This window comes from Caretta caretta, chromosome 10, assembly GCF_965140235.1.
Source record: "Caretta caretta isolate rCarCar2 chromosome 10, rCarCar1.hap1, whole genome shotgun sequence".
Classification (NCBI taxonomy): Eukaryota; Metazoa; Chordata; order Testudines; family Cheloniidae; genus Caretta; species Caretta caretta.
In genome coordinates, this window is record NC_134215.1 from 58,355,081 (window position 1) to 58,367,955 (window position 12,875).

A 12,875-nucleotide genomic window follows, 5' to 3' on the forward strand; every position below is an offset into this window, starting at 1 on the left:
GTGTCCTTCCTGATAAGCATTGTGTTGAAGCTGCTGATACATGCATTTTAGAAGAGCAGGATGTCTATTGGGGCCTCAAGGCTGCAAACTCTGGAAAAACTCACACCTGGTTAATCAATAATCAGAAGGAGCCTCTTGATTGACCATTGGATCTGCTTGCTTAACGAGTTTTCTTTAAGGGTTTAAGCACTCGTGTTGTCCTGTTTGTGCCAGCCACCTATTGGTTGCACAGCCGTGTCTCCCCTGATTTATTTCCTGACCCCACCTCGCACAGAGTAAAAGTTACCAAGAACTTTGGGTTGAAAGAACCCCGGGTAACAAGTCCAGAGCTGTAATTCATCCTTATGAAAATGTTATAGAATATTCTCCATAGCCAGTTTACTAGTAGGGCTGCTTAAGAGTTTCTTTGTAGCATTAGCAATGGTAGAAGTGTTTTAAATCGCCATTATTATTCACTATTTGCTATAGGTAATAGGTGCTGGTTACCAAATTTCATAAATAACCTCAATCTATATGCTTAGAACAGTCTTCAAACAGTAGATTAAAAGAAAGGCTACTGGGAAAAAAAACAAACAAGAATTTTTGAATTATAGCAACTAAGAAAAATTTAATTGCAGCTCCAAATTACAGATATGTATATGGCCATATAGACCATGTGATGTTTCCCATTCTTTCTTGCCATCTCCCTATAGCTCTTGATGGGACAGAGATGACAGTAGCCCTCAGTTAAAATGATCTCTTGCAAAACAGACATTACCTCCCTTTGTTCCAAGTAACAATGAAGCAAAGCTGCTCTCAAAGAAGATTGAGACCCTCGGCCGTGAGGGTCCACGATCTCCTCAGCGTGGCTTAACTTCTTTCTTATTGAGAACAACAAGAGGTGGTGGCCATTTCCCAAGAGAACAGTTCTCTGGGAAATTCCCTGAAGACCAAAATTATATTTAATCAGCCTCAGTTATGAAAAGTAAAAGCAGAAAGTTACTACTAATCATAAAATGAATGCCTTCAAATGGAGCCAATGCGTGAGATTTCAGTGAGTTTTAACTCTATGGGGAGTTTGAAAAGTCTGCTATTCCATTATTAAGCTTAGTAAAGTGTTCCGACACTGGATACTAAATTTCTTAAAGAACTCATTTAAAAAAACAAAACAAAACAAAAAAACTTTAAAACTGATGTTATTTCAAACTCATTAACCAAATTTATTTGTAAATTCATTCTGCACCAAAAGATCAAGTGCTATAACTGTGGGAAGGATATGTTGTATTCCTTATACATAAAGTGGCTGAATTCCTGCTTTAAGAAAAAAACCCACACCACACACCTCAGCTACGGAAGCACCAATCACAGTTCCATAATACATTCTCATAAAAAGTAAATCTAAACCATCTATCTGCACAAGTGCTTCCTACAGTAGCACAGGTCCATTCATTGTGTAGCGCAGGGGTTTTCAAACTGGGGGTTGCAAGGTTATTATATGGGGGATCACGAGCTGTCAGCGTCCACACCAAATCCTACTTTGCATCTAGCATTTATAATTGTGTTAAATATATTAAAAAGCACTCAGAGGCTTGCTATGTGAAAGGGGTCACTAGACCAAAGGTTTGAGAACCACTGGTATAATGCCTAATCTTTAGAGGTTTTTCCTCCTTGTTACTTTAACCCACGATAAACTATTCCCTAGTGAGGGAATGTTATACAGAAAATTGTTCTTTTCACATTTTCAGGTTAATTTGATACAAGAAACTGAAACATCACTCCAAAGTTATTAGGCTAGGAGGATGTAGTATCTAGAGCTTAAGATGTGTGATGATTGAACCTTGAATGTCTATTTTCTGAACTATCAGTTAGACTTGTCCTCTGGAAAGTTGCAGATGGGTTAGAGACTGAACCTGAGAATGAAGTGGTCCCTGCAAATAAGAGACCCCCAGCTGCCACGCCAATTACATTAAGTTTTTGCTGTTCCTATAATTAGGCAAGAACAAGAAGGAGAAATATAAAGTCACTGTAGATAATTAAAAGAAACAATTGTCTTAGTACTTTTCAGAAGATACAATATGAACAAAGCAAGGAACAGGAATGAGAAGATGTCTGTTGGCATCCTGGAGCATGAGGCCAGGCCACCTGCAAGATCCAGGCCATAAGCTGGCAGCCACAGCAACATTTTACATTTAACCACAAAGGTAGAGCACAGAACTTCCATTAGCAGCACCAATGAAAAGCATAAATGGTAACCAAAGGTAGTCTAATATACCAGATTATATTTTGTGTAACCTATATTCAATCAAAACCGGCTGGAGAAAGTTTGATGGAAAAATATTCTTATGTAATTCTACCAAGTGATAAACTACTTTCTTAAATACAATTATAAATCTATTCTGGATCACTACTAACCTAAATATTCCATCAGCTGTTCAGCAGTTATGATTTCCATCATTGGTGGCAGCTTGACCTGTGAAAGAAAAGGATTTTGTTTCAAAAATTGAGTACATTTGAGGAAGTCTGTGTTATATTAAAATCAAAAAGTGATTTTACAAGCTTTTCTGGGCAGAGACCATACCTGTCTGTGTTTATACAGCACGTAACACAAGGGGGCCCAGATCCTATATGATACCTTTAAGGGATATCATAGTATAATATTTCAAAAAATAGAAAACACTTTCTAGTACATGAACTAAACACAAACAAGGGTGAAAGATCTCTCTGCCACAACCTGAGCATACGGTCACACAACTTAAAGGGATAAGAGTTGCATACTGTATTTCATGTAACATGGTCAACTTTCCACTATATACAATTAAAAAAAAATTTACTTGGTACATCTTTTGCTTTTCAACGATCTTTTCCTTCCTTGCTTCACTCACCCTTTTCTTTCCTTTCTCTTCCCCTCCAACTCCTGATCTTTCCCTAGAATGTTTTCTTCCACTTCCTCTCCTACATTTTTCCTTCCTTCTCACAAGGTCCATCCCTCTTTCTATTGCATTTCACTTTTCTAAATTATCCCATCAAGTTTTTCCTCTCTCCCCTCCATCATGCAAATACAGATAGAGGATTTTTTTTTTAAAGAGAATACCTAATCACAAAAGGAATAAACTTACAACCTAAATAGATACTAAATATTGGGCCAAATTCCTGTGGAAGTACCGAAGTGAAACCCCTCTCCATATACACACACATAAAGAAAGAATTGGTGCTGAAATCCCTGAATCTTGCTTGGGGCACTATCTTTTGTATCAGTCTCAGCTTGTATCAGCTTTTGGGGCTGCTAGAAGATAAGAGAGTCTTCTCTGTTTACTTCTTTACCAACTCTGAACACAGAGCCCAAACCTCAACTGAGTCACCCTCTTTAGAAAAATAGTTCCAGTGACTACTTCTGCAACTGATGAAAATGAAATTCAATTGTCAGTTTCACTGCTTCCAGTGGGATTCAAAAAAAGCAGAAATGGAAACCAACAAGACAAGTTTTCACTCTGCTGCATCTTGGCAAAACTATAAACAGCATAAGCAGCAGTAGAGCTCACCTGAAAACTCTGGAAGACAGAACAGCATCAGGTGACACTTATAATTTTGGAAAGGTTTCAGAATCATATGGGCTGAAAAACCTTAATACTTGATTCTCAAGAAGCTGATGGCAGCATTTGCCTAGACAAGTGCATTTTTGAAACCTTTTAAAACTGAACTACTTAGAACGATTAGACTTACAGAACATCTCAACCTAATTGCAAATCAAATCTATTTGTACAGGGCTTCACTAACACTCTACAAACAAATTACTTTCAAATCCTTTGGCAAGTGTGCATACAAGATTTTTGCCAAAATGGCGTGCAGCCCTAGAATTCGGTTGCAAGGATTTGTCTACACATGGAAGAAGCCCAGAATAGCTGTTGCTGAACAGGTATTCCACACTAACTCCCCATATGGATACACTTATTTTGCACGAAGAGTGCCTTTAAGTTTCAAGTTAATTCATTTTAGAAATGGATTACCCCAAACTGCTAAAAGGCACTCAGTGTGGAATAAGAGCATTCACACAAAATGTCAAAGTAGAATAGCTATTGAGATCTAAATTTGCACCCTACTTATTTTCCAGTAATTCCCCTGTATAGATAAACCCTTAAATCCCCAAGCAGCAATATTGGTCCATACTGTCTTTCACAATCCACAGCAGGCCATGAAACTATAGCTATTTTTCTGTTACGTAGACGTTCCAAGAGCTAGATGCCTGTGCTGCCTTCAAACTTGACTACAAAAACGTGCTTCGTCCTCCCCAGAGGGTTCCAGCAGAAACTATAACTAATAGAAAATAAGATCCACTTAAGCAATGTCAGGATATGGGATTACATCTGCGCTGAAGTCTCTGAACTGGCTTCTCGTTCACATCCCATCAATTCACACTAATAGTGGATTATCTTTAATGCCCTGCCTAGTCTAGAACTAATCCCTGCCTCTAATGATTTGGGGGTAATCTATATGTATAACTTACAAATTCTGGTTATTATGAAGTAATAGTAGTTTTCATAAAACAGTATCATGAATGCCCCTCTGTTGATGTGTACCCACCATGGGCTGGCAGGATTGTTCAAAGACCAGGGACAACGCTGAGTCATTAGAACTCAGCCTTGTATGCAGGCTAAAGTACATTGGGACAATGTTTGCTTGAGCTGGAAGGGAATACCGCCTCATCCTGTCTGAAAGGAGAGGGGAAATGCAGAGCGGAAATTCCCCAAGCAGGACAAAAAGATACCAACATACTGATGTTGGCCATAGAGGCTGGGTAGATCAGGGGAAAATTCACAATAAGATACAAGTATAGGAAAATGAGGGGAAGAGGATGGTTTGGCCACAGTCAGGAAGCAAGCTGACCTAGAAAGAGAGGCTCCATGTTTTGACAGAGAAGTCATATAGCTGCAAGGAAAGGATCTTGGATCCCACAGAGGACCCTGTACGCAGCCCAAAGAATGCTCCGGAGTGGTGAGGAAACTCAGGCAGGGAAATGCATGTAGGGATGATTATTTTTATATAGATCTGTGTATTTCTCATGCGATTAAGTAATGTGCTAGAATTCTGTGCAAAATGTCTGTGGGTTACTTGCTACACCTACCACGTAGCCCCTTGAAGGCGTAAAGCAGAAGACTCACATCTTCAGGTGGAGTTTGGAAGAGGGCTACTTAAGCCACAGGTGAGCCAGCACTGCTCCATTTCTGTGAAGAGGTAACATACGCGGTTGGTGCTCAGGCCATGTGCCAGACAGGCCAATGGAGGAAACAGGGCTGCAGCCTACTGACATGAAGGCAAGTAAGCGTCTGGATCTTCTCACAGTAATCTGGTGGGCCACCAAAAAGGGGGAGCTCAACCATATCTAAAGACACTGCCTCTCATCATGGCAGTTAAGTATTTTCGCTGGAAAGTACTTAGAGCCTAAATAAAACAGTTACTCATCTTCTTGTAACTGTTATTCAAGATGTGTTGTTCATGTGCATTCCTATCAGGTGTGCACACGCCACATGCATAACAGTCGGAAGATTTTTCACCTAGCAGTATCCATAGGATTGGCCTGGGCGCCCCTGGAGTAGCGTCTTCATGGCGCCCAATATAGGGCCCAGCCGAGTCAACCTCCCATCAGTTCCTTCTTGCTGGCTACTCCAACAGAGGGATAGGAGAGAGGGTATTGGAATGGACATTAACATCTTGAATAACAGTTACGAGAAGGTGAGTAACCGTTTTTTCTTCGAGTGCTTGTTCATGCCAATTCCAGTCAGATGATGACTCACGAGCCCAAGTTCAGGAGACAGGGTCGGAGTTGTCTGCTGATTGGAGTACCGCTCTGCCAAAGGCCACATAGTCTCTGGCCCTCTGGGTAATTGCATAGTGCACAGTGAAAGCGTGTAAGGAGGATCAGGTCACTGCTCTGCATATTTCCTGGGTAGGAACCTGAGCCAAGAAAGTCGTTGAACAGGCCTGCGCCCTGGTGGAGTGCGCAGTGATCGAAGGGGCAGGCACCCCTGCCAGGTTATAGCACTCTCCAATACAGGATGTGATCCATGACGAAATCTGCTGAGAAGAGACAGAAAGACCTTTCATTCTGTCTACCACAGCGACAAATAACTGGATAAACGAAGCCATTTTGAAAGTCTCTCTCAATACAGAAGGCTAGTGCTCTGCGGACATCCAATGAGCGAAGCCTCTGTTCCTGCCATTTGAGTGAGGCTTCGGATAACACACAGGGAGGAAGATATTCTGGTTGATAGGAAACTGCAAGACAACTTTTGGAAGGAAAGCTGGATGAGGCCCGAGCTGAACCTTGTCCTTATAGAACACCATGTAAGGAGGCTCTGATGTTAAAGCCTTGAGCTCAGACATCCTCCTAGCTGAGGTTATCACTACCAGAAACGCCACCTTGTACGGGAGGTAAAGAGATTGGAGCAAGTTGCCAGTGGTTCAAAGGGCAGATCCATCAGTTTGGAAAAGTCCAGATTAAGGCCCTAAACTGGGATCGGCTGCCTGACATGTGGATATAGCATGTCGAGACCTTTCAGGAAACAGCTGACCATAGGGTTGGCGAAGACCAAGCGGCCCTCTGCACCTGGATGGAAGGCAGAATGGCAGTCAAGTGAACCCTTACTGATGACATGGACAGCCCTGCTGCTTGAGATGGAGAACGTAATCCAATATAATCAGAATAGTGGTGAGCATCGGGGAGGAAAGATGTGCTGACCAGATTGAAAATCTTCTCCACTTGGCAAGGTAGTTAGCTCTGGTGGTGGGGTTTCCGACTACGAAGGAGGACTTGCCTAACCTGGTCTGAGCAGGAAAGCTCCATCAGGTTCAGCCATGGAGCTTCTACACCATGAGGTGCAGTGACTTGAGGTGCGGGTGCTGGAGACAGCCATGATCCTGAGCTAATAGGTCTGGGAAGAACAGCAAGCTGACTGGAGCGTCCACGGACATTTCCAGGAGTGATGTGTACTACTGTTGGCAGGGCCAGGCTGGAGCTAACAATATCACCAAAGCTCGTTCCCACCGAATCTTGAGGAGTACCTTCTGAACAAGCAGAATGGGTGGAAAGGTGTACAGTAGATGGCCTCCCCACGGGAGCAGAAATGCATCCGTGATGGAGCCCGGGCTGATTCAGGAAGGAGCAAACCTGCTGGCACTTCCTGTTGAGTCATGGGGCAAACAAAACTGGGGAAAGCCCCACCGATGGAAGATTGAGATCACAACGTCCAAGCATAGGGACCACTCGTGGCCATGGAATGACCTGCTGAGATAGTCCGCCAACTGGTTCTGTGCCCCAGGGAGGTACGATGCTTACAAGTATATCGAATGCCCTACACAAGTCCCACAGCACGAGGGCTTCCTGGCACAGGAGAGAAGAGTGTGCACCCCCGTTTGTTGATATAAAACATCGCCTTGGTGTTGTCTGTCATAAGTGATGAACATCTCCATGTTAAGTGGGCACGGAAAGTCAGGTACACCAGGCATACCGCTCTCAGCTGACATTTATGTGTAGCGCAAGTTCTGCCCGAGACCAAAGGCCTTGAGTCCTGATGTCTCCCAGATGTGCTCCCGGCCCAAGGTTGACACATCTATCACTAGTGAAAGACGGCTGTGGGCTGGTGAAGGGGACCCCTGCACGTACCACCTGTGAGCCGAGCCACCACAGGAGAGAGAGTCGAGGACAGGACAAGGCAGGGTCACGATCCTGTCCAAGCTGTCCCGGACTGGCCAATACACCAATGCTAGCCATGACTGAAGGGGCCGAAGTCTGAGTCTGGCATGCTACATCACATAGGTACAGGCAGCCATGTGTGCTAGAAGTTTCAGGCAATTCCTTGCTGTGGTGGTGGGGAACTGCCCAAGACCCTGAATGATGTAGCTGAGGGCCTGAAACCTTCCTTCCAGGAGGTATGCCCTGGCTTGTGTCGAGTCCAGCACTGCCCCCATAACGGCTATCCTCTGAACTGGGGACAGCATTGATTTCACCTTGTTCAGAAGAAGGCCCAGCTCGTCGAACGTCGCTCTTATGAAGTCGACTTGTGCCTCCTCTTGAAACCTGGAGCGGCCCTTGATGAGCCAGACATCAAGGTATGGGAAAACTTGTACCTGCCGCCTGTGCAGGAACGTGTACATAGCACTTGAGGTGCCACTGACAGACCAAACAGGAGGACTGTGAACTGGTAGTGATTGTTGCTCACCACAAACCAGAGGTATTTTCTGTGGGGTGGAGTTATTGCTATATGAAAGTATGAGTCTTTAAATCGAGGGCAGCACACCAATCCCCTGGATCCAAGGAAGGGATGATGGAGGCCCAGGAGACCATATGGAACTTGAGTTTCTTCATGAACTTGTTGAGTTCGCATAGATCTACAATGGGCCTTAGCCCGCCTTTGGCTTTCGGTATTAGGAAATACCAGGAATAGAAGCCCTTGCCTCAGCTCCTGAAGAACATCTTTCACTGTTCCCAGCGAGAGGAACGAGTGCACCTCCTGTATAAAGAGTTGCTCATGAGAAGGGTCCCTGAAGAGAGACGGGGAAGGGGAGTGGAAGGACAGGAAGGTAGAGAATTGGAGAGAATATCCCCTTTCTACCGTACGTAGAACAATGTAATATGGGCCCAGGCAGGATAGAAAGGGGACAATCGTGACGAGAAGGTAAGGCGGGGTGGATCCAGTTCCGGAGCAGGTGTGCCATCTCGTGCACATCTTCAAAAGGCCTGTTTCTGGCCGAGGAAGGCTTGGTCTGGCCAGAGCTCTGGTCCGAGGATAGGTACAGCCTCTTCCTGCTACTCTGTTCCTCCTCCTGGATGGATATAAGCTGTTCAGGAAGGACAGGAAGGGCAGAAAAGGTGGGGGAGTTGCACTGTATGTAAGAGAGCAGTATGACTGCTCAGAGCTCAAGAATGAAACTGCAGAAAAACCTGAGAGTCTCTGGATTAAGTTTAGAAGTGTGAGCAACAAGGGTGATGTTGTGGTGGCAGTCTACTATAGACCACCAGACCAGGGGGATGAGGTGAACGAGGCTTTCTTCCGGCAACTCGCAGAAGTTACTAGATCGCAGGCCCCGGTTCTCATGGGAGACTTCAATCACCCCGATATCTGCTGGGGGAGCAATACAGCGGTGCTCAGGCAATCCAGGAAGTTTTTGGAAAACGTAGGGGACAATTTCCTGGTGCAAGTGCTGGAGGAACCAACTAGGGGCAGAGCTCTTCTTGACCTGCTGCTCACAAACCGGGAAGAATTAGTAGGGGAAGCAAAAGTGGATGGGAACCTGGGAGGCAGTGACCATGAAATGGTCGAGTTCAGGATCTTAACACAAGGAAGAAAGGAGAGCAGCAGAATACAGACCCTGGACTTCAGAAAAGCAGACTTTTACTCCCTCAGGGAACTGATGGGTAAGATCCCGTGGGAGAATAACATGAGGGGGAAAGGAGTCCAGGAGAGCTGGCTGTGTTTTAAAGAATCCTTATTGAAGTTACAGGGACAAACCATCCCGATGTGTAGAAAGAATAGTAAACATGGCAGGCGACCAGCTTGGCTTAACAGTGAAATCCTGAAAGCTTACAAGAAGTGGAAGATTGGACAAATGACCAGGGATGAGTATAAAAATATTGCTCAGGCTTGCAGAAGTGAAATCAGGAAGGCCAAATCACACCTGGAGTTGCAGCTAGCAAGAGATGTTAAGAGTAACAAGAAGGGTTTCTTCAGGTACGTTAGCAACAAGAAGAAAGTCAAGGAACGTGTGGGCCCCTTACTGAATGAGGGAGGCAACCTAGTGACAGAGGATGTGGAAAAAGCTAATGTACTCAATGCTTTTTTTGCCTCTGTCTTCACGAACAAGGTCAGCTCCCAGACTGCTGCACTGGGGACTAGAGGGGATGCCATTTTAGATTTGGTTTTGGTGAGTAGTGAGGACCTCATAGAAGAAATGGTTGTAGGGGATAATCTTGGCTCAAGTGATCATGAGCTAATTCAGTTCAAACTGAACGGAAGGATTAACAAAAATAAATCTGCAACTAGGGTTTTTGATTTCAAAAGGGCTGACTTTCAAAAATTAAGGAAATTAGTTAGGGAAGTGGATTGGACTGAAGAATTTATGGATCTAAAGGTAGAGGAGGCCTGGGATTATTTTAAATCAAAGCTACAGAAGCTATCGGAAGCCTGCATCCCAAGAAAGGGGAAAAAATTCATAGGCAGGAGTTGTAGACCAAGCATCTCAGAGAGGTGATTAAGAAAAAGCAGAAAGCATACAGGGAGTGGAAGAAAGGAGGGATCAGCAAGGAAAGCTACCTTATTGAGGTCAGAACATATAGGGATAAAGTGAGACAAGCTAAAAAAGTCAAGTAGAGTTGGGCCTTGCAAAGGGAATTAAAACCAATAGTAAAAGGTTCTATAGTCATATAAATAAGAAAACAAAGAAAGAAGAAGTGGGACCGCTAAACACTGAGGATGGAGTGAAGGTCAAGGCACGGCCCAATATCTAAACAAATACTTTGCCTCAGTCTTTAATAAGACTAAAGACGATCTTAGGGATAATGGTAGCATGACAAATGGGAATGAGGATATGGAGGTAGATATTACCATATCTGAGGTAGAAGCGAAACTCAAACAGCTTAATGGGACTAAATCGGGGGGCCCAGATAATCTTCATCCAAGAATATTAAAGGAATTGGCACATGAAATTGCAAGCCCATTAGCAAGAATTTTTAATGAATCTGTAAACTCAGGGGTTGTACCATATGATTGGAGAATTGCTAACATAGTTCCTATTTTTAAGAAAGGGAAAAAAAGTGATCCGGGTAATTATAGGCCTGTTAGTTTGACATCTGTAGTATGCAAGGTCTTGGAAAAATTTTTGAAGGAGAAGGTAGTTAAGGACATTGAAGTCAATGGGAAATGGGACAAAATACAACATGGTTTTACAAAAGGTAGATCATGCCACACCAACTTGATCTCCTTCTTTGAGAAAGTAACAGATTTTTTTAGACAAAGGAAACGCAGTGGATCTAATTTACCTAGATTTTAGTAAGGCGTTTGATACCGTGAAAATGGGAAATTAGTTAAATTGGATAAGATGGGGATCAATAGGAAAATTGAAAGGTGGATAAGGAATTGGTTAAAGGGGAGATTACAACGGGTCTTACTGAAAGGTGAACTGTCAGGCTGGAGGGAGGTTACCAGTGGAGTTCCTCAAGGATCGGTTTTGGGACCAATCTTATTTAATCTTTTTATTACTGACCTCGGCACAAAAAGTGGGAGTGTGCTAATAAAGTTTGCGGATAATACAAAGCTGGGAGGTATTGCCAATTTAGAGAAGGACAGGGATACCCTACAGGAGGATCTGGATGACCTTGTAAACTGGAGTAATAGTAATAGGATGAAATTTAATAGTGAGAAGTGTAAGGTCATGCATTTAGGGATTAATAACAAGAATTTTAGTTATAAGCTGGGGACGCATCAATTAGAAGTAACGGAGGAGGAGAAGGGCCTTGGAGTATTGGTTGATCATTGGCGGCTCAGTCATCCTATGTGATATGGCTGTGAAAAAAGCTAATGCAGTCTTGGGATGCATCAGGAGAGGTATTTCCAGTAGGGATAAGGAGGTTTTAGTACCGTTATACAAGGCACTGGTGAGACCTCACCTGGAATACTGTGTGCAGTTCTGGTCTCCCATGTTTAAGAAGGATGAATTCAAACTGGAACAGGCACAGAGAAGGGCTACTAGGATGATCCGAGGAATGGAAAACTTGTCTTATGAAAGGAGACTCAGGGAGCTTGGCTTGTTTCGCCTAACTAAAAGAAGGTTGAGGGGAGATATGATTGCTCTCTATAAATATATCAGAGGGATAAATACCGGAAAGGGAGAGGAATTATTTAAGCTCAGTACCAATGTGGACACAAGAACAAATGGATATAAACTGGCCACTAGGAAATTTAGACTAGAAGTTAGATGAAGGTTTTTAACCGTCAGAGGAGTGAAGTTTTGGAATAGCCTTCCAAGGGAAGCAGTGGGGGCAAAAGATCTATCTGGCTTTAAGATTAAACTCGATAAGTTTATGGAGGAGCTGGTATGATGGGATAACATGGTTTTGGTAATTAAATATTCATGGTAAATAGGCCCAATGGCCTGTGATGGGATATTAGATGGGGTGAGATCCGAGTTACCCAGGAAAGAATTTTCTGTAGTATCTGGCTGGTGAATCTTGCCCATATGCTCAGGGTTTAGCTGATCACCATATTTGGGGTCGGGAAGGAATTTTCCTCCAGAGCAGATTGGAAGAGGCCCTGGAGGTTTTTCGCCTTCCTCTGTAGCATGGGGCACGGGGTCACTTGCTGGAGGATTCTCTGCTCCTTGAAGTCTTTAAACTACGATTTGAGGACTTCAATAGCACAGATATAGGTGTGAGGGTTTTTTCTGGTAGGAGCAGTGGGTGAAATTCTGTGGCCTGCGTTGTGCAGGTGGTCAGACTAGATGATCATAATGGTCCCTTCTGACCTAAATATCTATGAATCTAGGACCAGCCCTCTGTGGAGAAAGAAGTGGTTCGGGACTATTTAGAAAAGCTGGACGAGCACAAGTCCATGGGGCCGGATGCGTTACATCCGAGAGTGCTAAAGGAGCTGGCGGATGTGATTGCAGAGCCATTGGCCATTATCTTTGAAAACTCATGGTGATCGGGGGAGGTCCCAGATGACTGGAAAAAGGCTAATGTAGTGTCCATCTTTGAAAAAGGGGAGGAGGAGGATCCTGGGAACTACAGGCCAGAGAGGCTACAGCCTCACCTCAGTCCCTGGAAAATCATGGAGCAGGTCCTCAAGGAATCAATTCTGAAGCACTTAGAGGAGAGGAAAGTGATCAGGAACAGTCAGCATGGATTCACC

The 12,875-nt window shown here is 43.9% G+C and overlaps 1 protein-coding gene across 3 annotated transcripts in view; it reads right to left on the minus strand.

Annotated features, from left to right (window-relative positions):
- The window catches only part of MINDY2 (MINDY lysine 48 deubiquitinase 2), a 109,514-nt gene that overhangs the window by 80,522 nt on the left and 16,117 nt on the right, over nucleotides 1–12,875 (minus strand). For all 3 annotated transcript variants that reach the window (XM_075133050.1, XM_048867543.2, XM_048867542.2), the window contains exon 2: nucleotides 2,392–2,449. In XM_075133050.1, the coding sequence (XP_074989151.1) occupies nucleotides 2,392–2,449 (58 nt within the window). The remainder of the gene's footprint in view (nucleotides 1–2,391; nucleotides 2,450–12,875) is intronic.